The sequence below is a fragment of the Pseudopodoces humilis genome, chromosome 1, assembly GCF_049639895.1.
Source record: "Pseudopodoces humilis isolate 2021_Gansu_Grassland_sample_001 chromosome 1, ASM4963989v1, whole genome shotgun sequence".
Taxonomy (NCBI): Eukaryota; Metazoa; Chordata; class Aves; order Passeriformes; family Paridae; genus Pseudopodoces; species Pseudopodoces humilis.
In genome coordinates this window covers 13,837,372-13,865,315 of record NC_142200.1, presented here as the reverse complement: position 1 = coordinate 13,865,315, position 27,944 = coordinate 13,837,372, and the positions used below count along the sequence as shown (strand labels likewise).

Genomic DNA, 27,944 nt, shown 5'->3' with positions numbered 1-27,944 from the left:
CCACAATCACTCAAACATAGAGTCCTAGATACGATATCAATTCGAAAAGACAGAGGAACTTTGGTACTTACTGGTTTTCATAGATGAAGAATTTTTTTTTTTCATAGGCAGACAGTAAGCATCAACTGCTGTAGAAATAGCTCATATCTGTAAGGCCTCACAGAACCTGCCTGGTTTCTTTTTAAGTGTGCTCCCTCTCCCTCACATAAGAGGCCTTGTCTGTGCTTCAAAAATGCCTCAATTGTATTAGTGTGGTGCAAGCACTCAAAACTGTCTTATATCCATGCAAATACTGTGACATGGGAACACCAAGTGTTAAGGCTTTTCTGTATTAGCAATAATATATCTCTGCAGGAAGGCATAGCAGAACACCCATAAAGCTGTAAAATTAGCACATGTTATAAAGTGTATACTGACAGCACATACTTATCCCACAAAACAGATATTCAGCATTTATCAGTGTGACTAGGACTAGAGCATCTCTCCTACAACGACAGGCTGAGACAATTGGGGCTGTTCAGCCTCGAGGAGAGGAGACCACAGAGCAGCCTTCCAGTATGTCAAGGGGCCGACAGGGAAGGTGGAGAGGGACTCTGCATCCTGAACTTTAGTGAAGAGAAAGGGTGAATGGCTTCAGACTGAATAACAGTAGGTTTAGGCGTTAAGAAGAAATCCTTTACTGTGAGGGTGGTAGTACACAGGAACGGGTTGGCCATCCCTGTCACTGTTCAAGGCCAGGCTGGATGGGGCTCTGAGCAACCTGGTCCAGTGGAAGGCGTCCCTGCCCGCGGCAAGGGTGTTGGAATTAAATGATCTTTAAGGTCACTTACAACCCAAACTGTTCAATGATTCTACGATCTGATAGAAGGGTGGTGGGAAGGTGTGCACATGCCTGGGAATTCCGACCAAACTTTTCAATCTCAAGAGCCCGAATGCTGGCTGACCAGCAAACCCTCACTGGATTCAGCAAGCCAGGAAAACGCCCCGGCTCCTGAGCGAGATGTTCGACCAAGACCGGCGGTATAGAGGCGTCCCCAAGCCGGCGCGACAAAGCCCCGGACCCGCCCGCAGCTCCCGCCCCGCCGGCTGTGACGGCGCCGGGCACCGGGAAGTGCTTCCGCCCGCGCGTCTCCGGGGCCCGTGAGCGCGGCGGGGCCCGTGAGCGCGGCGGGGCCCGTGAGCGCGGCGGGGCCCGTGAGCGCGGCGGGGCCCGTGAGCGCGGCGGGGCCCGCGAGCGCGGCGGGGCCCGTGAGCGCGGCGGGGCCCGTGAGCGCGGCGGGGCCCGTGAGCGCGGCGGGGCCCGTGAGCGCGGCGGGGCCCGTGAGCGCGGCGGGGCCCGTGAGCGCGGCGGGGCCCGTGAGCGCGGCGGGAGTGGCTGCAGCGCGGAGCGGGGCCGGGCCCTGGCGTAAGCGCGGCGTCGGGTGAGGCTGTGGGGCTGGGGCACCGCTTCGCCCCGGGAGCAGGTGGGTCAGGGAAGGGAGGAGTGGTCAGGCAGGTACCGGTCCCGGAGCCCGGGGCTGCGATTCTGACTGCCGGAGCTGGGCAAAAACTTCGGTCGTGTTCCCTTTGGGCCGGATCGGGGCAGGGGCGGCGCCCATTGACCGCTCTGAGGGGAGGGAGGTGCGTGAGGGGCGCCCCCAGTTCCACCGCCGGGTAAAGCTGCCGTGTCCGGACCGAGGGGGGCTGCGCTGAGCCGCCCTTATCTGTTGGACAGAGCCGTGTGCGGGGAAAAGAAGTGGGATAGCCACGCTGCAGAAGTTTGCTAGGGTAGAGTCAAACAAGTATTTTGACCGTTCCATCATGACTTCTCCGTGCAGCTTGCCCTAGTGTCACTGGTCAACAGCAGGAGATGTCGACCCCCCCTCTGGCCGGGGCGGGGATGCCTCCGGGCGCTTTCTCCGGGACGCAGGCTCAGGCTGCCAGAGAGGTGAACACGGCTTCCCTCTGCCGCATCGGCCAGGAGACCGTGCAGGACATTGTCTTTCGAACCATGGAGATCTTCCAGTTACTGAGGAACATGCAGGTGAGAAGCAACTATTTAGTTTTATACACGCAACTTGCCGTGTTTTTGTTACCAACTGCCAGTATATATAGACTCAGGAGATGCCTTAGGACGTTTAGAAAACTCGATCAAGCTGCTCTGAAAAGGAGGATTGGTTGAAGGAGTACTACTCTTAATATATCTGCTTAGTCCTGTACATTAAGTGAAATTCAGAAATGCTGAATTGTCTTTGCCCCCACAATAAAAAAGCTCTAAATATGCTTAGTAACTGTTTTATGTGTAATGAAGTCTGTTCATATGTCAGTTATGTTTCTCTGTTTCTGTTAACGTATGGGGAGTAAATTTAGAGTAATTTTCGTTGATATTTTTCTGTAATATTTTCCACCTATAACTTCTTCTTTTCTTAGAAAAAGCGACATAATCCTTATTTGTGTCTACTTACTGAGAAAGCATACAAACTTCTGATGTGTTTTCTCTGTGTAGAGTACAAGATAAATGACCACACACACTCCTTCTGTATTTTCATGACTCCCATGTGTCACTGAGACACAAAATCTCAACCCCAGTCACAGCAGCATTATATTTAAGCATTGTGAAGACACTCACTGAAAAGGCAGAAGGATTGACAATGACAAAAGTGTAGAATACATGAGGGTCTTTGACAGCAGTGATTGAGCACATAAAATACGTAATTTTTCTAGTAAAGAAAATAAAAATTTCAGTGATTGCTATGGGAAAAGTGTGATTGTCTTATTTTAAAATATACAAAAACCTTTCCGATGTCTTTATTTATTTCATGTGACAGAAACTTTACTGTAATATTTTTAATGTTTTGGTTCTCTTAAGTTACCAAATGGTGTTACTTATCATACTGCAACATACCAAGACAGACTGGCAAAGCTGCAGGAACATCTCCGTCAGCTATCAATACTCTTCAGAAAACTGAGACTAGTCTATGACAAATGTAATGAAAACTGTGCTGGGCTTGATCCTGTTCCCATAGAAGTAAGTATCTTTATTTATGTATAAATTGCAGATCAGAGTTACCACTCTGGATGGCAACTCATCCATCTTCCTCGTTTGCAGGAGACTCATAACACATTTTAATGATACTGGAATTATTCAGTGGACTGAATTCTGTTTATTAATTAGAGCTTGTTGAAAGATGGTGAAACTTAGTGTCTAGTTGACATGGTGTTCTGTCATAAGTTTGATTTGGTCTCAGAAGTCTTTTCCAGCCTAATTGGTTCTGTGATTCTGTGAAAGCAAATTTAGTTTAAAATTTTAACCTTTTTTCTTCTGGCTTCTTGATACCTTCACCAGTTTGTTTTCCCTAGGAAGAAAAAAAGAGGATCAGGGCAGATTTTTAAAAAAAGTGGGAAGAAGTGGGAAAAAGACTGCCTGATACTCTCACCTGTCAGTGTGGCTCCCGAGTAATAAGTATTATTTACTTTCTCTGGTCAGTAGTCTGTGCCTCCATAGTTCTCTCACTCAGCTATTCCTAACCTGCTGGCCAGTATGAACCAAACCTAAATATGCAGTGGTGATAGAAAAGTTACAATGTAAAACTTCCAGGGAAGAGGATTGGCTGAAGTTTTTCTTAAAATCTTGTAATTCATAAAATTTTAAATGTCATCTTCCTCATAAATTGTTTCTAATTTCTAGTAAGACTCTTAAACCCTGGGTTTTGTTACAATTTGAGTTGCTCCTGCTCTATATTAACCAGAACTTTGAAATTCTTTAAGAACTGACCTCTGGATTCTGAGGCAACTTTATTAACAGGCTTTTGATTGTCCATTGAATTTTAATCATATAGACATTGTATTTGAAGCGTGAGTCTTGTAAGTGAATAGGAGTAAAGAAAGGAAGAGGTCCATTCTGTGTAGTCCATTCTAGACTACTATTTCAATTAACAGTTGCTGACTTTTGACAAGGGTTTCAGAGAAATGTATCTGGAAACCTGACAGCAAGCAAGGTGATAAGTTAGTTTTCCCATTTAGGAAAATAAAACCAGTTCTGACACCATGTTGACTTGTGCACAATAACCAAATACTTGTGTCCTCTTTAAAAGCTTTTCATGTGTCTTATTTTCCCATATCAATGGAATTACATGGGGTTGGATTGGTTTTTTTCTGTAACTTTTCACATTTTTTCCCCGTTATCAGGATGGGAAAGAATCTCCATAGAGAAAATAAGTAGTCACTTCAGGCTTTTTTAATGCTAGGTTTCACTGATAACGTAGTCACAGCAGATTTTTTATAGATAGTTGGGGTATTTTTTTTAATCTTCTTAGACTTTCCTTCCCTGAACTTAGTAGATGCCTGCCTCCTCATGTTTTTGTTGGTTAGAGTGAATGACAGTAGTACAGTCTTGGATCAGTTTTCTTAAATAATTCTTCCAGTAGTTCAATAATAGCCTCAATTGTATTATTTAATGGCCAATATTCTAATCATGTCTTTACAGAATATTAACAAAACTTTTTTTTTGCATAGTAAAGAGAAGTCCATAGCTACTACTATTGCTTATTCCATTATTATGGACTTAAATGTTTTCATACGTTTTGTTAATCTGTACGAATGTGTAACAGGTAGTATTAACTTTCTGTTAACTAACATAGCAAGGCATGAGATAATTGTGGAGATCTGCCTACAAAGGTTAAATTTACTGCTTCTTTCGTATATTAGGTATAGTTCTGCTTTTCTTTGTAGGTTTGTGTTTTGTTTTTGTTTTTTGTTTGTTTTTATTTCATTTTTCTATCACCTTTTCTGAAAGATAGGGAAATTTTCAAGGGAAATGTTCTCCATTGAATGCTACTTTATTTTTCCATCAGAGAGTTTTTTTCCAAGAGCATATAGCAGTCCCCCTATTTCTTTATGGTCTGCAAATGTAGTAAGTGGTCAACATTTGCTACTTTTTCATGGCAGAGTTTAGTGTGGTCGCTTTTGTCCATTTTGCTAAGCTTAATAAGAATGGATGCAAAAATTTTTGTATCGAAGGAAATTACATTTTTAGTGGGTTAAATCAAAGTAAATTTTTCATCAGAGTGCTGAAGGCACTGAATGCTTTGTAATATTACACCCTAACCTAACTAAGAAGTTAATAGGCACTTGATGAGCAACTTGCTCCCAGGCTTTTAAACTATTGTCTTCTTTCTCATTATTTTTATTTTTATCATTATTAGTCTTCCATTTGTCTGTAGTGTGTATGTGAACACGTATGTAATTTTGCATAATTCAGGACAGAAAAAAATGTCAGTCTGTGGACTTCATGGATGTATTAACTGTTAAGAAATTGTTAGTAGCTTGGGAGTGTTCTGACACAGAAACAAGTGTTTGTTTTGTATCTAGTATGTTTCTTTTTGATTTATTTTTTTTCTAAGAAGGAAGCATTTGGTAGTATTCATTTAGAAATTCTGTATCAAGGAATTTTGGCTTTGTCAGAGCTTACGAAAAAGACAGCACACTATACTTTTCTCCAGCCTAAACCAAACTATGATTCTGTGTGTCTGAGGAGATCATGGTGAGAAATACTTACAGAAGAAAACTCATTTGAGGTAACTGTGGGCCTGGTCTTAAGAGTAGCCAAACAGAGGCTCATTAAAACAGCAAGTCATAACTAGAGTATTAACCAAGTAACTATGTAAAGCCAGTCATATTTATGTTCAGTATATCACTAAAATGCTTTATCATAATGATAACATCATGTTTGTGGTTTTATTTCTTAGTGTGGAATAGTAAATTTTAAAATCCCAATCTGCAGAATTCAAAACTACAGGGATTATCTATGATAAACATCTTAAAATGGAAAGACTGGCTTCTGCCTGCAGTTATGAAATTTCTTTGGTCTAGACTTGGTAATGTGTGGGATTGTGTCTTTTTGAAGCACATGGTTTTCCTGGGGAACCAACTGAGGTCATTGCAAGGCCTTTAGGATTGAGGTGGCAAGCAGGCTTGTCTCCACTTTCTCTGGGGCAGTTAGAACCTGTGGAGAAAATGAAAGTACCGTATATATTTTTTGTCTTTTTTATTTTTTTTTTCTTTTAAGCTGACATTTCTTATTTTCACAGCAACTTATTCCATATGTTGAAGAAGATGGCTCCAAGCATGATGATCGTGGTGCTGCAAGCCAGCTTCGTTTTGCTAGTGAAGAGAGAAGGGAAATCATGGAAGTAAATAAGGTAACAAAATTGAAATTAATTTGCATAAACTGAGAAGTATCATTTTTACATTACAAAGCCTAAATTCCTAGATTTCTGTACTAAATACAGAATGTGTGATGAGTACCATCAAAACTGGAGATAAATACTTTTTATTTATAAGTATTTCAGTATTGACCTTTTATTTAAAGAAATATTTTTTAGCTGTACCTCTGGCAGTAGAGTCTAACAATTTTAACTTGTGTCTCTTCTAAAACAGACATACGTTCTTTTGAATACAGTGTGTTATGTTTATGTGTAACCTACTGGATATAGACAGTACGAACTGAACTAAGGTGCCCATTGAGCTTATTTATCTTTAGAACTTACCTTAGGTGTTAAAATAATTGATATTGAACAACAGATGTGTAATTATTATTACAATTATGTGAGTTGGTAAAGAATTTTCAGGGCTATCTTTTGACAGTTTGAGGAAGACTGTTCCTTTTGTAAAGAGGGACATTTATTGAATCTTGGCACATTCAGAAAAAAATGTACTATGAATTACAAATGTTAAATGAGTTAAAATGTTACATTTTCAGTTTAAGTGGCATTGTGCAACTGGGTACAATTACTGAAGAGGGATTCAAATCTAGAAATAATTATGCTGTAGTAAAAGCTAATGTAATACGGAAATTAAAAATATGTAGTTTTACCAGACCACAATTTTGAACATTTTTTCTTCAAACTGTAAAGTACAAAGATAGGATTAAATAAATATTTCTAGCTGTAAAATCTGCAAATGCTCAGTAAAGAGGAGTTACAATCTACAAAAATAACAGAACAAAAGAAATAAATTAATAAAATTTTTATTTATTGAATGAATAATTGATAGATTTTTGGCTTTTAAAATATTTATGATATTTTAATTTGTCTTCCACAATCATACATTTTCATAACTCATTGATTAAGAAAAGTGCATGTGTATTGTACAGGAGAAAATGAGGACTATGTGAATTTAGAGAAATGCAGTTGTCAGCTCTCCTGTTGTAATCTTTCTCTTCAGTGCTGATGTAGCAGTGTTGTATGTATTATATTGTATGTAAAGTTGTAGTGTGAATTTATGCACATTTATTTGCAATCTTTAAGTATTAATAAGCTTAACTGTCCATATTTGCTGGGGTTTTAATAGTTCTATGACATGGTTTTGCCCTTGTTGTTGTACTTATATGCTAATATAGTTTTAAACCTCCTTGGTGTGATCTTGTGAAAATAATTTCATAAATTTTTATGAAGAGTTCTGAACCTTAAAAAGGTTGATGGTGTTACAAGACCATTTGTAGCAAACTAGTAATTAAGAATGCATTGAAATATTCAGGTAAATATACGCTGAAATCCTGTATTTATACTTAAATGCCTAGATCTAATTTCCAGATTTTCCATAGTAAATCTTCACAAGATGGTTGAACTTTCTGTAGTATTCTTGTGGACAAATACTTAGTAACTGCAGCAAAAGAAAGTTAAACTTCTTGTTTTTAGAAAGTTAACTGATTTTTTCTTCTGTCTCCCTTGAGTTGTATAAGCACATCTACTACCATTTTCAAAGTTCAAATTTTAATACATTACAGAGTAGGAAATGCTTTTATGACTAGAAATATATATATTTTTTTTTTTTTTTGGAAAGAAAAATCACTAGAATGAGATAATTGGTCTAATTTCGAACACTAGCTGCTGGGTTCAACATAGGGGTTTGCTCTAGTTCTTAACTGGCACATGACAGCTCTTCAGTCCTCTCTAGTGTGTAATGTCCATCTCCAACTCAATTTGATGAATTAATTTTAGGAAAAATTCAGTAATACAAAATGTTGATAAAAATACTAAGTTGGGGAAACCAACATGATAGTTAAAGAAACTTTTGATATTCTTTACCAAATCTTCTCTTCCTTCAGCTCCTTGTCATGTTCTCACCTAATCATTTTTTTCTGATAGGCATTATTTTTTTCAGTCTTGCATGTTATTGGTACCAAAAAATCACTATTTCAATAACCCAAGACTTCGACACTGTTGTGATGTTTGAATTAGTTCTTAGACCTGCCATGGATCTCTTCATTTCGCCCTTCTTGCCATGGTATCTCAGCCAGTCTGATTTCTTTATTGGCTCTGGATGTATGTCAAAGGCACTAACTGCCCCACAGTGTGGAACACTGCCAAAACTAGTAATAGTTCATATAAACCTTGTGGATCATATATTCTCACACAAAAATGTCCTCATTCCATGAACCACTGACTTGAAAAACAGCATCTTTGCTTTGCTACTGCAGGTGTCTGGGAAGGGAGCATCCTCAGTGGAGGAGGAGGGGAACATCAGGTACTTCTTATATGCACCATCTCATTCATGGGGCAGGAGAACCTGTTGATGTATCAGAGTTCCTAAAATTGCAGGAGCTTTTTGTGTCAGTGTTCTGTGATATCTTTTGGTCTTAGTTATTCTGCTGTATTAGAGTTACCTTTTAGGTCAGAAAGTTTAATGTGCTGACCTTGGCTATGTAAGTACTTGTCTGTTAATTTAAAATATAGATTAGTTTACAAGGCAATGAATTTCTGTCCTAGCAATTCAGTAACAATTAGCAACTGTAGGTTTAAATAAAACCAGTTAAGCTTTATAACACAAGGGAGTCTTGCCCACAGTAAGAAGCTTGTACCATTGTTACAAAACAAAACATTTCTTGAGCACTGACTACCTCTATCTCTTCTTTTAAACAATTCTCTCCTGCAGTTCCAAAAAATGTAGCTTATTCTTTTTTATCTGTATATGTTTTCTGGACTTGTAAATTATTGAGGTGGTTGACTTTTTTTGGAATAAATTACTGTTCCAGAATCAGTTGAATTGGTCTTATAGTACATGTCTTGATCCAGGTTTCATTGAAATTAATCTATTTGCAGCAAGTGGAAGATGTTACCAAGATTTCCTCTCTTCTCTTCATGTTTTTTGAGTATTTAATGTTCTGTCTATCAAGTTTTTTACCTTTTAAGTCTAGAATCATCGCTATTATTTTCAAGATGTCAGGCTCACCTTCAGTCTGTGGTCTTGTAGTACATTTGATAGTATACTGAAACAGAAATACCAGATCAAAATTTGAGAATGATTTAATCTGTTTTGCTGCCCTATCAACGGTTTTCTTTACTGCTTGCTTTTAGAAATGGAACAAGTATAGCTTAGCTTTCATTCATCCTTTTAGGTCTGATTTTAATGAAGCACTGAGGAAAACCATCACATAATTAGTAGTGTAAGTACATTTGGGTGAAAACAAAGCAAAATAGCATTTGGACATTCCAGGTGGCTCTTTAGAAAACAATCATATTTGATATTCTAATGTTTGTTAAGTGTTTAACAGTGATCTTGCTAAGAGAGAAAAGACAATCTACATGGCAAACTTTTAAGTTTAGCTGTAGCAAGTAGCAAAGCTCTGGGCTTTTTTTGATAGCACAAACATTGTGCTTTGCAGCTGATGCTGTTTAGGACTATGCAGAAAACCTAAATTCTTTTTAAACTACCTTTCACACTATTTGCATGTATTTTAACTGGTTTTATATGTGCACAGACCTTTTTCACCCAAAATATGAGTGTGCACCAAGGAACATTTTGGCAAGAGGGGAAGAATCTATTACTTGGACAGCTTCCGGGCAGATTAATCTGCACTGGAGACACTTTCATGATTTTTTGAGTGCCCAAGCTGAGTCTCTGCCATGGTAGAATCAGAGGAATCAGGGACGTCTGGAGATTATCTGGTTCAGCGCCCAGTCCCAAGACAGTGTCAACCAGCAAAGTTAGATCCAGCTGCTCCAGCTTATGTCCATGCTCCAGCATTTGAAATATCTGTAAGGATTGAAATTCTGTCTTTCTTGGGCACTTCTTAAGGCTTGACTTTCACGGTGAAAATTTTCCTAATGTTACCCTGGAATTTTCTTTATCATAACTTGTATATTCACTGCCCCTCATCCTTTTGCTTTGTATACTCAAGAAGAGTCCAGCTTTGTCTTTCCTGTGAGCTTCATTAGGTGGCTGAAGACAGCACTGTGATCCTGCCCTATGGCCTTCTCTGCTTGAGATTGAACAAACACAGCTTTAATCATTGTGGTGGCCTTCCACTAGGCATTGTCCAGTATGACAGAACTTTGTATTGATACCCAAATTGGATAGTCATTCTCCAGAGTCAAATAGAGGAGATATGAGAGGTACTCATCTGACCTGAGAGGTACATATAATATAGGGCAGAGTGCAGTTTGTCATCCTTGTTGTAAAAAAAGATCTGCTGATAACTCATGTTAAACTTGTTAGAAAGTATCAAAAAGGATCCTGAATCCTTTTCTGAAAATTTCATTTCTATTCAGTCAGCCCTATGCCTGTGCTGTTGTATGAGTTTATTCTGTGTGCAAATGTAGGATGGTTGCTTTAATTGAAGTTCCTGAGATAGGTGTTGGCCTGTCTTTCCCACCTGAGGTCCCTCTGAATCAAACATCCCACCACTGAGTATCTTTTTCAGTTTCCCCACTTTGGCATTGTCTGTCAGTTTGATAACTTTGATATAGCAGTTAGGTCATTAAGTGTGGATTAGTTATTAAAGAGGATATTAAGAATATTCAGCTTAGCATCAATCCTTAGAAACTCCAAGAGTAGCCAACTAGCACTTGGTCTTAATACTGATGATCCCAGCATTTAGAATCCCATAGTCCAGCCAGTTTTCCATCAACCCAGTAATTCACCTATCCAAGTCACATCTTTCCAATTTGCTCAAAGGCAATGAGAGGCTGTGTCAAAAGCCTGACTAATGAATGATTTTACTTTATGAAAGTGAAGAAAATTTGCCCTCCCCTTGCCACACAGCCAGTCATTTCATGATAGAATGCTATCATGTTGGTCAGGCACAAGGCATACTTAGGAAATCCAGTATGACTGTTCCCATTCACCTTATCATTATGTGTCTGGATATGACTTACCGAAGGATTTGCTGCACATTCTTTCTGGAGTCAGGAGTTAGGCTGAGTAGCCAGTAGTTTTCTAGATCCCCCTCCTTGTCTTTCTTGCAAATGAGTTTAAATGTTTCCTTTTTCACCAGGACCATATCCCCCATCTCCAACAGAAAATTAAGAAGAGTGGTCTTGTTATGTCATAAACCAGCTTTCTCAGCATTCAGATGCATTTTTATTCCAGATAATGAATTATTTCCTTTTCAATTTTGTATAAAACATTGCACACAAATTTTTTCACATTGCATCCTGTATCAAAACCATATCACACTTACAAAGCTGAAAAAAGTTAGGAAAAGGTGAGTATAAAGCTGCCTGTAAAATCTCAGTTGTCCCCTTTTGTCCTCATATAGATGTATATTATATAACCCTTTTTGCATTATCACATTTGATTCCTCTTCCCCCCTTCCCATTTAATATTCTGGAGGAGTCCTTTGAGCTATTCTGCTTCTGTGGCAGACTAGGCACTATTTAGATTGAATCAGTATTGTAGTAAATAAGATTATGAAAATCCTGATTTCTGTATTGCGTAATTTGCTATTGAGTAAGCAGGGAATTTGGGAAGGAGAAGGAGGGATTTATTGTGTGTAGTGAGTTACTTACTAAGGCAGCTCTTGGGAGCTGAATTTTTTTTTCTCTGCCACAAATTATCTGTGGTAGTTCATTCTTCCCCTTATGGCTTGTGGTAGCTTTGAATATGTGGGAAGCTGTTAAAATATGAAGTTTAGAGATGAACATGAATCTTAAATGTCTTTGGACAAAGTTGGCAGCACTGCAGTTTTATCTGTAGTGTTTGTGTGACTGAGTTTGCCATCTGTAACTGAGGATCATAGATCTGTGGGATCTTTATGTTAAGAACGGGGATGTAACACTGAGAAGTGTGGTGGAGAAGCACCTTGGGGAATGAATAATTCCATTACAAGCTACAGAGCTTATATGTGCTCAGTAAATAAGACCTCAGACCTCATTGTTGAACAATAAATAATTGGCATGAAGCAAGCATCCATCTATTTGAATGAAGGCACTTATTCCTCTCAGAACAACAGATCAGTGAATAAATACAATCCTGTTTGGGTCAATAGGTGAAAAGTATTGAGCTTGCAGCAGAGCACAGACTGTCACTGATGCTTCTCACAGCAGCCTTTCAGTACCTACAGGGGGCTTATAAGAAACATGGGAACAAACTTTTTAGCCAGACCTGCTGCAATAGGGCAAGGGGTAATGGCTTTAAACTAAAAGAGGACAAATTTAGATGAAATATAACGAAGATATTTTTTAGGCTGAGGGTGATAAAACACCTGTCCTGAGAGGTGGTAGATGCCACATCCTTGGGAATATTAACAGTTAGGCTGGACCAGGCTCTGAGCAACCTGATTTAGTTGAAGATGGCCCTGTTCATTGCACGGTTGGACTAGATGACCTTTAAAGGTCCCTTACAACCCAAACTCTTCCATGTTTCTATACTTCTGGGAAAGAACATGATGCAAGTTCTCTGTAGAAGAGTCTTAATTAACAAAGTAAACTTAATTTTTAAAAATTTTGCTAAGATTTACGCAAGTAAAGATACTATGGTTATTAATGTTTAATGTTACACAGAGACACTGAGATTTCATTCTGGCCTGTACTATTGCAGATCTTGAATAGAGCAGGTAAAAACCATACCTAGCACAGCATTCAGGAGAATGGTCTTCAATATAAGATTTTCATGATGGAAACAGATCTTTGCTTGTTCTTTTCCTTAAGCAGAAGAAAAGCCTGTAAAACTTAGACAAGTACTGTTGATGTTTTTACAAGCACCACTTGGAGTATGATCTTACTCTTTCACAGTGTTTACATTATTTTCTTTGCTGGGAAAAGGGATTTCTAACAAATGGATTGAGTGCAGCATAATGACTCACAGTGATGTTTTAGTTTTAAAATTTGAAGGATACATGAGCTTAAAATGAGCAGAGAGACAAGAACAGTGTGCAAAAGAAGGTTCTGATACATCTCTGATTGTGAGCTGTGAATTGGTCTAGAGAGTACTGATTCCTCATGAAATGCAAGTGAAGCAAAAATTACTTCTTGTAAAAAATCTATTTCAGTCAAAGTTGAAATTACTATGTCCTACTGAACCCAAATCTGTATGAAGCATGGCAGGTTCTTTATGGCAGCTTTTCTTCCTTGAAAGATAGCTATTTTCTGGATGTATGTTATGGTTCTCCCACTTAGTTTCATTTATGTGGGTTTTGTGCTTCAGTAAATGTTTTCATAAATTACCTACCTGACCTAAGCCAGCTAAGGTCTCTGGTTACTGGAAGGTGCAGTCCTTGCCAACTCCATCACAATGGCCGTAATACTTGCAAGGTCAGTCAAAATGGGCCCCACTGAAAATTAATATAACCAAAGAAGGCCCCCTAGGGTAGATTTTCAGCCAGATCACTTTTCTGACAGGGAGAGACTAACAGAAACAGGCCTGACAGATGTAACTTGAATTTAGGTCTCTTAAAGTCATTATAAACTGCCTCAGAATTTCCCTGTGCTATCTTTAAACAGATAAAGTCAGAAGCTGTAGCATATATGTAGGATGAAGTACTTTTTCTTGTTTCATACAACTGTTAATCCTGAGAAGCAGTCTAGAGTTCAACTAAGTCATTTCAACAGAAGGAGGAAAGAGTGGGAGACAACTTGCAAGCAATCTGTTCAAATGAAAATTTGTCACTGCTGCAGAAGCTGCTTAAAGATTTTGCCCATTTCCCAAGAAGGCCATTTCACCTATCTTTTCAAGGTTAGACTTGAGTTGAGATGTTCTTACTGGCTCAGCAAAGTCTTAGGCAGAGGCCAGCACTTCCAGTGGTGCAGAACATATTAATTATGTAGTACTTTGTGGTGTGGACCATTGCCTGTCAAAGATCAGTAACAAAGATCACTGTATGCATTTCAATTAGGAGACTGTGCTCTCTGAAGTGGATTTTTTTCTCCTCTCTTTATTCTTCCAACAGCCTAGCAACCCAGAGATGGTGCTTCATCTTAGATGTTTTTTCTGGCTCCAGAAAAGGTAGAAGAACTAAGAAATTAGCTCTTCACTAAAGATGAGGATCTAAAATTATCTTCAGATAAATAAACAAATTTATATTTACTGTCCTTACAGATGCTTTGAAAATGAATGAAATCCAGTCTGAAGGTTCCCCTGTCTAGCATCAAATAAAGATCAATTTACAGAGTGATAATACTTTCACAAGAAAGGAAAACAGAATTACAGAATTAGTCTTTTGGGCATAACTTACACAAAGTTCATGTGAGTAGCAGTATTTAACAGTACAATTAGACATGAATGAGGAGAGAAAACAGTCTGCCTCTCAGAGGTCAATGGTTCTTATTTCTGTCTGTGACTTCAATTACCATCACCAACTGTTCAGCCTTCATTTCCATTGATGAAGGCTTTGAAATACCTTGAAATGGCATGGACTCAGTATTAGGGAGTTACAGCTTGCATTAAACTAGTAGTTTTGATGTAAAAGTCACTGATTTCTCTAGGATTGAGTGTTGAGAATGGCAAACAGAATCATGTTTAAAAATGCCACAGGTATGAACATGCTTGTTTATCTCATCCCTCTTGTGCTTTCTCAAGCATCAGGATCTTGCATTTATGACCTTTGGTAGGAAGACAATTGCAATTCTGTCATTTCAATGCTGTGGTAACTGTAACTACATGCTTCTTCGTTTTCTCTCTTCAGTTAGGAGCTGAATCTCTGCTGTATGTTGTGAAGTCTTGGATCAGCAAATGGAAAAGAAAGAAGCATTAGATAAATGTACATATTTACCTTTAAACCACTTTTTAGCCTGTCAAATGCTTGGTTAGGAATTCCATGAACACATGAATTGTCATGTGACACATGACACATGAACTGTCCTATGTATGTTTTTGTATCCTTCTTGGGAGTGTAGATCTGAGTGTTGTCTCTTTCAGTGTCCCACAAAGTCTGTATTCAGGAATATTTCCCTTAATATGTTCCCTATGTAATCTAAGCCTAATTATCATATTACTTCAGACTTTTTACAGGTCTGGTGTGAATAGGCCTCCTTTTTTTCTCTGGACTTGTTTCCCAGCTGACTGGATGGCAATTAAAAAATATTGTTGTATTGACTACATCAAAATTCAGGAGGCTAATTTTCAGGATATTGTTTCATTTTCTCTGTGTTCCAGTAACTTTGGTTGTATTACTGATTTGAGTCATGCTTTTCATGTATTGCCTTTCCTGTAGTACAAATAACGAAGTTACATCAAACCTGAAACATTTTGTTCTGTTTTGATGGAAGTCTTTCCTGTGCTTTCACTTTACTTGGAACTCCAGACTTCCCTAATGAATAATTAGTGTGATCTCTAATGTTGGAAGGCTGACATCCTGTCAAATCAGAATGAAATGAAGGACAAATTGTGTACTGTTAACAACAACCTAACTTAGTTCTCAACAGCTTTGATTTGAGCAAAAAAATGAATAAATGATGCAATAAGTATGGGTATTAATGTGAAACATGAAAGCTTAGGGAAATTGTGTGATGTCTTGATGCCCTGATCTTTCTTCTGTAGAGATATAATTTTTAAGTTTTGGCTATGCAACCAAATAAAAGCTAGTTTGCTGTTCTCCTATTCCTCCAAATGCTTCTGCAGTTTACAAAAACAAATATATAACTTTAAGGAATCCAGCATACTTGGGAAAACCTTCTTCAAGACAGGACTCAACACATCACAGTTGACCTACATAGCAGAAGGGCTGCAAAAGCTTGATTTGTTTCACCTATACCTTGTGCTTTGTTCAAACTTGTACTGTTAATGCCTCATTTTTCTCTAAACCAAATTCATAAAACACATATTCACATAAATTTACCTGCTCCTCAAATTCTTTCTTCCAGTTTAGGATGCTCTGTTCTAGACTTTTCAAAGTGAGGACTGATCTCCACAAGCCTCCCACTTTTGAAAGTGTCAGGTGTTTTTATAAAAGGCTGCTGTGACATGAAACAGCATTCCCCCTCTAGCAATCGTCCTTAACTTTTGAGGCTTTCTTGTATTTTTAGAATGTGCTTTAAAGGGGATGTATTATCCCACTAATAGTGCTCACTGACAGCTGAGAAAAGGATTCATATAGCATTTCATAGGTCTATAACTTGTTCAATTTTTGAGTGCACTATTTGAACTGATCATAAAAAAACTTCTAATGAACTCTTCCCACAGAAACTGAAACAGAAGAATCAGCAGCTGAAGCAGATCATGGATCAGTTACGAAATCTTATTTGGGACATAAATGCCATGCTGGCAATGAGGAACTGAACAAGGAAAATCAAACTTTTTAACAGAAGAAGATACAAATCTGTTTGGATATACTTATCTTCCTTGTAAGAAATAACATGTTTTTCCACAATTACATTGCAGTAATGTTTGAAAAGTCTTCAAGACTGAAATGTTGGGTCATTTTCTATTAATGTAAATGCTGTTGGGTATTTTTTTTTTTTTTAGAAGATTCAACCTGTAAGTTTTACCTGTGTGATTCTGCTGTACAGCCTCAGTAATTTACTGAGTACTCAGTAATTTACTACAGTAGCAGTTTGGATTGCTATGCAGATAGGGGTTTTATAAATAAAATGTTTCTGAATTTTCTTTACAATACAATTAAAAATTATAAAAACATATGTCTATATGCCATTCTGCAGTGCAAATAGCCTTTACAGAGAGGAAAAGTTGCAAGACAGGAAAGTTGCTCCAGTAAGCTAGAGGGCTGAAATCAACCATCAGATACTGCAACTCAATCTGCAGTATTTTATATATTATCTGCAGTGCAGAGCAGAGCAGGACAATCCCCTGCCTTGCCTGGCTGACCATGCTGGGCCTGATGTCTCCCAGGACAGGGTTGGCCCTCCTGGCTACCAGGGTACTGCTGGCTCATGGTTGATTTGCCACTGACCAGGACCCCTAGGTCCTTTTGCACAGCACTACTCTCCAGCCTCTCATTTCCCAGTCTATACACACAGCTGGGGCTGCCCCATCCAAACGCAGAATCTGGCATTTGCCCTTGTTAAACTTCACACAGTTGGAGATTGCCCAGTCCTTTAATTTGTGGAGGTCTCTCTGCAGGGCCTTTCTGATCCCAAGGGAGTCAACAGCTCCTCCCAATTCAGTGTCATCAACAAACTTACTCAGTATTCCGTGGAGTCCTGTGTTGAAAAGCACAGGGCCAAGGATGGAGCCCTGCAGAACCCCCCTAGTGACAGTCACCAGTCTGATGTGCCCCATTCACTGTAATGCTTTGTGCCCAGCCCATCAGCCAGTTGCTTACCTATCATGTAACTCAGTTATCCAGCTGTGTGCTGGACATTTTGTCCAGAAGGCTTCCATGGGAGACAGTATCCAAAAGCTTTGCTGAAGTCTGAAAAGATTACATCTCTTGGCTTTCCTAGGTCAGCTAGGTGGGTTACCCTGCTATTCAACAAGCATGAAACCATGCTGGCTACGAAGAACTGCAACCAGTGTATTTCTGTAGCATTATGTATGGTTGAAATACTTTGGTTTTGTTTACCAGTATGCACTGAATAAAGACCACATTAATCTTTTCCCTGTGACTATCAGTCCTAGCAAACTTTGGAGTATATGAGTAGTTCACTATTTTGAGTTAATCATAAACCTTCATCTTTCTTTGTTCTAACTTTGTTACTCCTCACAATTTTTGTTTGTCCTGAAAATAATCTTGAATATTGTTGTTGTCCACAGATGCTGCCAGTGTGTATGTGTCTCTTTCTCCAGATGAAAAAATACATAAAACAACAGTTTCAGTATAAATCCACAGGGCACTTTACTCTTAGTATTTGTCAGGTTGAAAACCAGCCATCCTCATGATTTGTTTCTTGTGTATCAGCCCAGTCAGACTCCATAGTAGCTTTGTGTGAAAGACTTGATCAGAGCCTCCTGAAGGGTCTGGTTAAATGGTATCCTTTCAAAAGCTACCTTTTTTTGCAGTCTGATGGTTTGATACTGGATGCTTACTGATTTGAGATTCATAGATTTTAATGTTACACTGATTTTTCATAGTCATAGAATGGTTTGTGTTGGAAAGGACCCTGAAGATCATCTTGTTCCACCATCTCTGTCACAGACAGGGTTGCTCAGAGCCCCCTCCAGCCTAACCTTGAACACTTCCATGGATGGGACATCTGTAGCTTCTCTGGGCAACCTGTTCCAGTGTCTCACTGCCCTCACAGGTGTTTTGTTGTTCTATCAGTCTCTTTAATTCTGTTTTTTTAATTTCAACCCATTCATCTACTCCTTGAGATAAAAATCACTGGTGACAGATCAAATCACACCTGGTTACCAATATGTGACTTTTCCCTGAAAATAGGTACAATATAGTTGTATTTTGCTTCTCTTTTTAAAGGCTGTAAATATTGACAGATGAATGGATGTCCAGTCTTAGAGTTGAAAATAAAGTGTTAGAAAATGTTGATTTTGATTAGTTTACCTGGTGTTGAAAGTGATCTTTATGTATGACAATACCTAGATGTGAGTAGATGTCAAAACACCTTACAAATAAGATCTCTCCCTCTTTCTCCCATGTCGCAAATGCTAGAGTAGGTATCTTAGTCTGACAAAGGTCACAGGAGAAATGTTTGTTCCCTGTTTAGATTCATCACTATGGAAGATTTTCTGGTCAGAAATAATAGTTTTTTCTGCAGCTGTGAGAGTCATAACTATTCTGTATGCAAAGCTTTTGAAAAGGAGATGACTGCAAGTAGAGATTTTACTTTGTTGTTGGTTTAAAATGCAAATACATTTTTCTATTTGCAAGCTGTAGTGGCAGCTTTCTGTTTAGTGCATGCATAAGCATGCAAGCAGCCTAGAAGAAGTATTTGAAGTGGATTTTGAAATGGCACCATCATCTTAATTGTGAGTGTAAAACTCTCAGTTCTTCATATTTTTGTTCTATTTTTGGAACAATTATGGAAAACTGAGATTAGTCTAGACTTCACTGTACTGCTCATACAGCATCTAGGTCTTCCTACTAAATATGTTTAAAGTTTGGTGACTTTTTTATTACACAGAAACAGTACAGAAGTAACCTAAAATGTGAATAAGAGTGCAGCTATTGCAAGTCTGGGTGATAAAATATTCAGCTTTCTCTGTGCAGCTGCTAGCAGTAGCCAAGGTCTGTACTACAGTTTTTCATCTGGGAGAGAGGAGAAGCACTTCAAACCATTACCAGAATAGACGGCCAGTAGCTAAATTGCAAAGTGCAGAAATAGACAGAATTGTAAATTATCACAGTAAATACTGTCAAAGCAGGACTGTGCAAGGTGTTGGACCAAAACCATACACTTTGACTTACATAGATGAAAGTAAGGGTAGTGAACATAATTCAAATGCTATTGGATCCGTGAATAAGTATAGGATTTGGCCAAGAAGATGACAGTTTTAAGAAAAGTGGCAATTCCTCAGCTGTGAAACACTTGAATGAATTACTAGGCATCAACATGTGCTGAAATTTAGTATTTTATTAATGCTAACTGAACTTAAACTGCTGGTTAATGAAATGGCACCAGATGAAGTATTTACAAATACCAGTAAAGCAATACAAACACAGATGTTTCAGTGTTTGGTTTATGTATCATTGACTGTTATATCATTATATATCATTGAAATTATCTTCATGCTTCTGGCATTCCCCTACTTTCCTCATCAGGCTGGTGGCTCTCAGAATTGCTGCCTGCAACAATGCTGGACTTGCTGTCCCTTCTGAACACACAGAGCTCTGACTGGCTCTGGAAATGCCCCCTCTTCATTCACATCAAGTGTCATTTTCTTGGGACTGGTAATAAGTAGAGCTGCTTACTAATGGTTGGACTTAATGATCATAAAGGTCTTTTCCAACTTAAATTATTCTATGATTCTGTGGTTGTTTTTATATTTTTGATAAGGCAGAAGCTGGATAAACATGCTGGCACTTCCAAAAGCAAATATTATAACATAGGATCATTATATTTTTGGAATATAAAAATATTTGAGGGTTTTGGATTTCCTGGGGCTTTGTTTTACCCAGATAGGACTTGGAAGAATAGAGTTACAATGCAGAATACTTCAAAGCATATTTGTGGGAATAGTCCAAGTTAACACACACTCTCAAAATACAACCATTTATCCAGCACCTTTGTAGACAGAATAGCAGATATTGAATGTGTGGTTCAGTGTCACAGCACAGAAGATGCCTGCTAGGCAGTATGAAAAGGTACCATGGTTTTTCTTACATAAAAAGACAAAAGTTCAGAGCAGATTTATGCCTTGTTCAGGAAAGATGCAAGGAGCTTACCTTTCCTCTTCCATAGAAGAAGCAAGGCCAAATCCATTACCATTCTTGCTGTTCCAAAGAGAAAAATCCTGTATTGTAGTATTTTTTACTGATGGAGAAGCTGGAACTTGAGCACAAATGCTACTCAAATTAATCACTAAAGAATTGATTTAGAGGGAGAAGGACAAGGATCCTGGTTTCATAGGAATCAAGATTTCATCAGTGTGCAGTATGGCTTCACAAGCCAAAAACACTACAGCTGAAAGGTAGCTGACTACTGCGGTGGAAAACAGTAAGCTTCAGATGTAGATTTGAAGACCTGAAGTTGAAAAAAATCTTTAAAAAAATGTGCAGTGACACACAAAGACACTATGAGTCAGGTGGGGTTGACAGAGGATGTATTACTTCAGTTGCTTCATGCTAGCAGAGGAAATGGAGGATTATAAAGGAATTTACAAATATATGCAGAAATAATATTTGGGGAAGAACTGAGTAGTTTTCTCATTCCCCCTATGTTATAGTAATGAAGACTGATGTGGTAGAGCATCAGCTTTAAAAGGAAAGGGGGTTTTCCTGACTTGGAAGGCTGTAAAAAGAACAAGCTGACTGATACCTATTGCAGGATATTAATTAAAGTGACAGAAAATATGTACCAATGCCAGTTTTTATTTAATAAAATGTAATGGATAAGTGGAATGTAAGAGCTAAATAAATACAATATAGTGAAATTTGTGTTAAGTAACTTCTATGTAAATTTTGTAAGGTTTTGGTTTTTTTTCTCATATTGCATAAGGGACACATTCTGGACACATTCTATTACAACACTACAGAGCAAATAACACTATGAAGAATCATTTGCAACAGTGTTTGTATTGATTTAATTTAGTAAGAAGCAGAATCTGTGTTTTCCAGCACTTCTCACCAGATTAGGCCAGTAAAGACCATTCGTGTATTTGAGGTAAATAAGCAGAGGCAAGTTTCCATGTGTCTCCTTAACTCTGGGAGCATCACAGCTCATTATGCCTCTGTGTTCAACTTGCAAGCTGTCTGGTTGTTTGGAATTCTGCTTCTGCACATGTTCCCAGCAGCTGATGGTATCTGATAATCACTGCTGAAGTTGTAAAAACGGTGATTTTTCTGACTAAATCCTATAAGAGACCTGATGTGCTTTGGCCCTCCTTGGTCCCTTGGGCTCTCAATTTCAGCTAACTGAGCCTACTACAAAGCTACAGAGCAACGTTCCAGAATGAAGCTGAAACTGAGTGGATGAATGGAATGAATTACATATATGTCTGTGCTGAAATTTTCTCCTACACCTCTGTGTGCTTATCATGAAATCTTGCTTGAAAAATAAAATCAGATTTGCCTAAATAGGACAGAAGATTTGTGATTTTAAAGTTGTCTGAGTAGCAATGGATAGTAATGCAGTTGGTTTTATAGCCATATAGAGGGTTTAGTAGTATTTACAGTCCTGGAGAGAGGGGAGGAAGTTCATGAAGACAGTCTGCTACTGAAATTCATTGTTGGAGTGGGAAGACTTTCAAACAATAAAGGGGAAATATAAAGAAATAGAACAGCAACAATCAAAACTTGGGTGAGTACACCTTGGCCATAAAATAGAGGCAATGGAAGGGGATTTAGGAAAGCACATTTTAAACATGCATTAAAGAGATAAATTTGGATACAGTGAGAGGAAAAACCACTGCAGTTTTGGGGTCTATGTCCAGATATTGTAGGGAGTGTGAGAGCTCTTGCTCTGAAACCAGTGATTCTGATACCACAATTCTGCATGAAATACTGAATTAGTTATGGGGTCAGCATACTAGCACAGTAGAAGAGAAGAATACTGATGTGGTCCCATATGAATAATCATTAGAATAACTCATGAAAGCAAAGACAAGGCTCAAATATAGAAATTCTTCGGTAGATGCAAAGGGGAGGTAATTAGAATGATTTGGAGTGGTTGTACTGTAGAACAGTGAAAGAAGGTAAACAAGAACTTATTTCACCAAAACAGCAGTGAAGAGGGAAACATCTTGGCATTAAGATATGAAATGCTAATTTCCCAACAGTTTAGAAGATACCTCTTGGGTTAGCTGGAAATTTTAAAACTAAACAGCACAAAAAGGCTAAACAAATGTGTTGGGAAAAGGAAAAAAAAAAAGTCCTGTCTTGGATTGGCAGACCAAGAGCTGGACTGAGCTGACCTGACTGGTTTTTCCACCTTTAGACTGTACACTTGTAAAGCATGTTTATCAGATGACTGTCAGATAATGAGTGCCTGAGAGCACCTGGACTGGATGCCACCTGCAAGTATTAAAGAGGATTTCATGTCTCCTTTGTGATGATTTGCTGCTGAAATTCCTCTTCAGGTTAACATGCCCTCATGGAATTTCTATTAAAGAAATCAAATCAGAGCAGACAAAGAAGTGAACCTTGTTTCTCAATCCTTGCTTCCTCACCTCACATCCTAAGCCTCCCACTGCTAGTTTTGATGCCTTTCTTAGTGAAGTAGCTGATACCTGATTACTGTCTGTTGACTCAGTAGAACTTAGGAAGCCTTTTACTAATGGTGCATGTGTGGGTATTTATCCACCCTTCCCATCTAATAACAAAACCAGTGCTTGCATGCCTTGGAGTGTGAGCTGGTGTCACAGTCTGCACCAAGGGAGCACAGACACAGAGGGGTGATCTAAGCATGTAAAATATCTGATCATATTTTGCCTCAGATAAGAAGTAGCATTATAAAATTGTTATGTAAACCACATGTTACTTTTATAGCATTTACACGCATTTCATATATTTTTGTTTGATGTGGGAGTTTTCAATTACTTTCTGGGGACAAGGACTTTTTTTAAAGATCTTGGATAGTCTGAGAAACCACATCTAGAATACCCTCCAGCACTCACAGAAGACATAAGTAGGGGATGGAAATAGAACATAGGCATTGCTCTTCCTCACAAGGAAGAAAATGGGTTTTTACATATGTATTTATGATTCCCACAGTCCCAATTTCTCATCAAAATAATTTGGTAGCTTAGATTTTATCAAAATTATGAGCCCCACCATACCATTTGGAAAGTAATAAGCAGATTCATGGTTATAAAGCCACATACAAATAGATTTATTTACTTTAGCATGAAGTTATTTATTCATTATAGCAGGAAGTTGCAGAGACTGCTATAATTTATATTAGTTTTACAAAGCCAGAGTAGAGTTGGAATTAATTCAAGCAAAAAGTATGTGGCTTTCATATTAGAGCTTTTGAGCTTGACACGAAAAATTCAGCTAGCTTTCCTGTTCAACAAAAAATTAGGCAGAGAAGCAGTAAATCCTTCAGATGTGCAAACGTGTGTCACAGACTGGAGTAAGGAAAACAGGTGGAAATTCTGACCTGCTGATACTCTGAAATACAGTTTTTAAGCAAATTATGGAATGTATTACTACCATTTTGCCACACCTTAATACAGCACCTACCAAGAAGAGTGATTTCAGTGACAGAGCCCAGACTTGTAACATAAGGCCAGCAAAACTCACCTCATGCATGTGTGCTGGCTGTGTTCAGGTCTGAGGCACAAATATTTATTCCCAAAGTCAGTTTCTTCCATGTGCCATGCGTATAAAATTTCAGAAGCCCCTTATATTATGGTTTGTGTGCTTTTTTAAAGGCCTTTCACTGACATGTAATAAAGTCAAGTCTCTGGTGATCAGCCATATACTGGTATGCCAATAAAGATCTCTATTTTTATGCGTGGAGATGTACAAAACCAATGGGTATCTATGCCCCTGAAGTGCAGGTTAGATAAATAGGAGGGTTTAATGACAGAAACAGACAGCAAAGAAATGCTTCCCCCAGGACTGAAGGATTTGGTTTTCGTTTGTCAGCTTTTTATTTAAATATGTGAATAACTGTCTCAGTGCATGCAGGTTTCCATTTCCAGCTCCAAAACAATTTGCATTTGAAGTTTGGGTTCAGGCTTTTGAGAGGCAGGAATTATCTGCAGTGTGCAAATGTGAATGTGGAGTGCAACTGCCCAGGAGACTGGTGATACATCATCTCCAGGGTTTTTATCAAGGTCTTATATTTTAGCAGTGTCAGCCTTCCCAGTCTGTTGCAAGCACAATTTACACCCTTTCTGTCTCCAAAGAGGAAAGGAAAGGCGACAGAGATGTTCCCAGAGGAGTGACTAATTTTTACCCTTCAGGAGTGTTCAAGGATAGCCACCCCTAGTAATCATTAAATAGTTGTTTTTAAAACAAAGTGGGGGGGGAAGCAAATCAGTTAATGTCATTTCCCAAGTGTTCTGCAGTACACATCATTATCTATTCTGCTTCTTGTAGTCATTACCAGAAAAAAATTAGGTCTATCAATGAATGGTCAGTATGATGCTGTGAGTGACACAGAGTCCAATTTGAAATTTAAAATAGACTCTGTTGTCTGTCTATATCAGCTATTAACTTTAGTGTCATTGTCAGAAAGCCATCAATCTGTGTCTGTCCCAAACCCATTTTCTGTGTAGCGTCAGCCCATCTTCCTTATTTCCTACACATGCAGATTTTAAATCATGTTGTAAACCTTGTACTGCGCCAAAGGTTGAAGGCTGAAAGACTTGGCAGGTTGGGGTTTTTTTAATTCCCCTGTCTCCCCACAACATACATTCAGTATCCACCAACAGATGACAGATTGCAGCTACTCTTTGAACTAGATCATGCCAGAAATAGGAAAACAGAAAAAAAAAACAACCCTAAAGCTGATATGGAATGGATGAAAGCCTGGTTCCACTGAAGCTAATGGCAAATGCAGTAGAACATAATTTCCAAGTAATTAAAAAATTATAATTATAAAATTTGTTGCAGCAAAACACTGCACAAAGTTGCCTTTGTAGGCTGGATCTTGTACATTTTAGAGAGGAACTCTGCCTGTGTAGCACCAAAGCAGCTAAGCACATCAGAAATGCCTCGGTTAGTTGTCATCTAGTTTAATGTGGGGGAGTTTGTTACTGGAACATTTTAAGCATTTAATTGAGAGAGTCTTCTGTTCTGTATTTTGCCTCTCTTCTTTATCTAATGATGTCTAAGAACATTTACTTTTAAGGCCATAAATTTCCCTAAAATTTCCAGAAGGCACAGCTTCAGGAACATATATGTTATTTGTAAAGGATAGCTGTAATAGGAAGAATTGATTGACTAAAGAACCTATTCCAATCTTCATTTTATTCTATCAACATGAATTCTTCAAGCTGGGGTCTTTTTTAAATATCTACAGAGAAGTTTCTGCCCCTTGAGTCCATGACAGAACATTCCTTCATTAGCCTACATCTCTCTGGAACAACTGTGAAGGGACCAATTTGTAAAATACAATAACTGTGACGTTGTGTTGCATCAGTATCTAGCACAGCAAGTAATGAAACCTGGCTAATTCTGGCCATTTATGTGTGCAATTACTTTGTTGTTTAAGTGTTGGACACTTGGAACCTGAGTACTTCAAAAGCTGTATGGCTGCTCAAGTGCCGTGTCCAACAATGACACTAATACTTGTTACAAATCTTGTGTTCCAATCCCATTTCAACCTGTGGATGTCTGTGTTACTGTAACACTGAAGCCTAAGTTTTGCTTACAGGAACTCACAAGCTTGCTAATCCTTCATGTAACTGAGCTGCTGTGATCCCTAGATAAGATCTAAGTGTTGGCAAAAGTCCCATACTGACCCTTTTATAGCCGCTCACTCTTGGTATAATTTTTTCTTTTGTTTTTCTTGATTTTGCTGGATTTCTTCTCACACAGATTTCTCAGTCCCCTCTGGGCCGAGCTCCTTCGGAGTACTCCGTCACGGGGAGTTTCGTTTATCTCAGTTCTCCGGGGCAGGAAGAAAACTCCAAAGCTTGTTAGGATCTTGTTTCTTGTGTTTATTAGGATGTTATCAAAATACTTGACAGACTTTTCCAGATTTTTTGCTCAAGTTCAATTCACTACAACCTGGCACATTTTGGCTCTGATAGCACAAAATGGCCCCAAACTGTGCAGACTTTTTATCTTTATACTTATTCTTATCCAATTAACAATAGACACGTATATTATTTTTCTTAATGACACAATGACCCAACACCTGTGTGCTGCACTGCAGCATTTTCTATCCAATCACCTACTATTACCCAAAAACCTCTAGAAGAAGAAAACGAAGAAGAAAGAAGAAAGGAGACAACACCCTAAATCTTCCATCTTGTCTTCTGCTCTCTAAACTAGCTTAAACTCCAATCTAACTTTTTCACCCAGTGACTTAAGAAAACTCTCTAATCTACACACTCACACTTCCAGCTTTTCTATCTAACTTTAACAGTTGTTTCCATGTAACATCATGAAAACATGCACATAAATTTAATGTTATGTGAAATTCACTGTTCTCTTGGATCGCAGAGCTAGGCATCAGAGACAAGGGCACACACTCTGTGTCTCAGACTCCAACACATGGGAACTGGCGCTAGAAGGCATTTTGTAAGAGAGGCACAAGAGACTACACAATGAGATGCGATACCTGTCCCACTGGCATTTAAACCACTTCCTTGAAAGACCCAAACTCAGATCTTTGATCTTTGGGAGCACATCAGGCTCAGATTGAGGTGAAGAGGGGTGCACCAGTGAGTCATGCCTGAAAGGAGCCAGCTTGGTGTCTGGAAGTTGCTCTCTCATAGGCAAGTCTCTTTTTTTTGCATACACAGAAGCCTCACTGCAGAGAGAGAAGGCAAACATGTATTTCATGAAAACAGAGATGACACAGACTATGTTCATAATTTATATTTGTTGGAAGATACAGCTTTTGAGTGCAAATCAAATAGCTGATCCAGAAAAGGGAAAAGTAGAAAATACTGCTCTTTTGGGCTTTTGTGGCAGAGTTTCAGAAGTGAGTGGCTACAGGGGTGGCTTCTGTGAGAAGCTGCTAGAAGCTTCCCTCATGTCTGACAGAGCCAATGCCCACTGGCCATGGTGGAGCAGAGGTCCTCCTGCAGCCCCTGGAGGACCCCATGCCCGGACTAGGTGGGTACCCAAAGGAGATTGTGACTCTGTGGGAAGCCTGTGCTGGATCAGGCTCCTACAGGAACCTGTGTACCCCTGGAGAGAGAAGTCCAGGCTGGAGCAGGTTCCCTGGCAGGACTTGTGACCCTGCAAGGGACTCCAACTGGAGCAGTCTGTTCCTGATGGACTGCACCTTATGGAAAGGGCCCATGCTGGAACAGGGGAGGAATGTGAGGAGTCCTCCCAATGAGGAGGAAGGAGTAGCCAAGGTGTGATGAACTGACCACAGCACCCCATTTCCTTGTCACCCTGTACTGCTGGGGAGAAGAGAGAACTTACATGTAAAGCAGAGCCTGGGAAGAAGGGAAGAGTGGGGGAAAGTGATTTAAGATTTTTTTTATCATTACTTTACTCTGATTTTTATTTGTAATAAATTAAACCAATTTTCCCAAGTTGAGTC

General features: G+C 38.8%; 1 protein-coding gene across 3 annotated transcripts; it reads left to right on the top strand.

The window, feature by feature from the left end:
* Positions 1-1,323: 1,323 nt before the first annotated feature.
* On the top strand, positions 1,324-21,201 carry MED30 (mediator complex subunit 30). Of its 3 annotated transcripts, XM_088061690.1 has the most exons (6): positions 1,324-1,463; positions 1,818-2,023; positions 2,849-3,007; positions 6,069-6,179; positions 14,882-14,956; positions 16,378-21,201. In XM_088061690.1, the coding sequence occupies exons 2-5, from the start codon at positions 1,850-1,852 to the stop codon at positions 14,948-14,950; spliced, it is 513 nt and encodes a 170-aa protein (XP_087917816.1). In that variant the 5' UTR covers positions 1,324-1,463; positions 1,818-1,849; the 3' UTR covers positions 14,951-14,956; positions 16,378-21,201. The 3 variants fall into 3 exon arrangements, with proteins under 3 accessions (XP_087917816.1, XP_005517004.1, XP_087917811.1); XM_005516947.3 differs by lacking the exon at positions 14,882-14,956; XM_088061685.1 differs by lacking the exon at positions 14,882-14,956 and having other exon boundaries at positions 1,387-1,405.
* Positions 21,202-27,944: the final 6,743 nt, after the last annotated feature.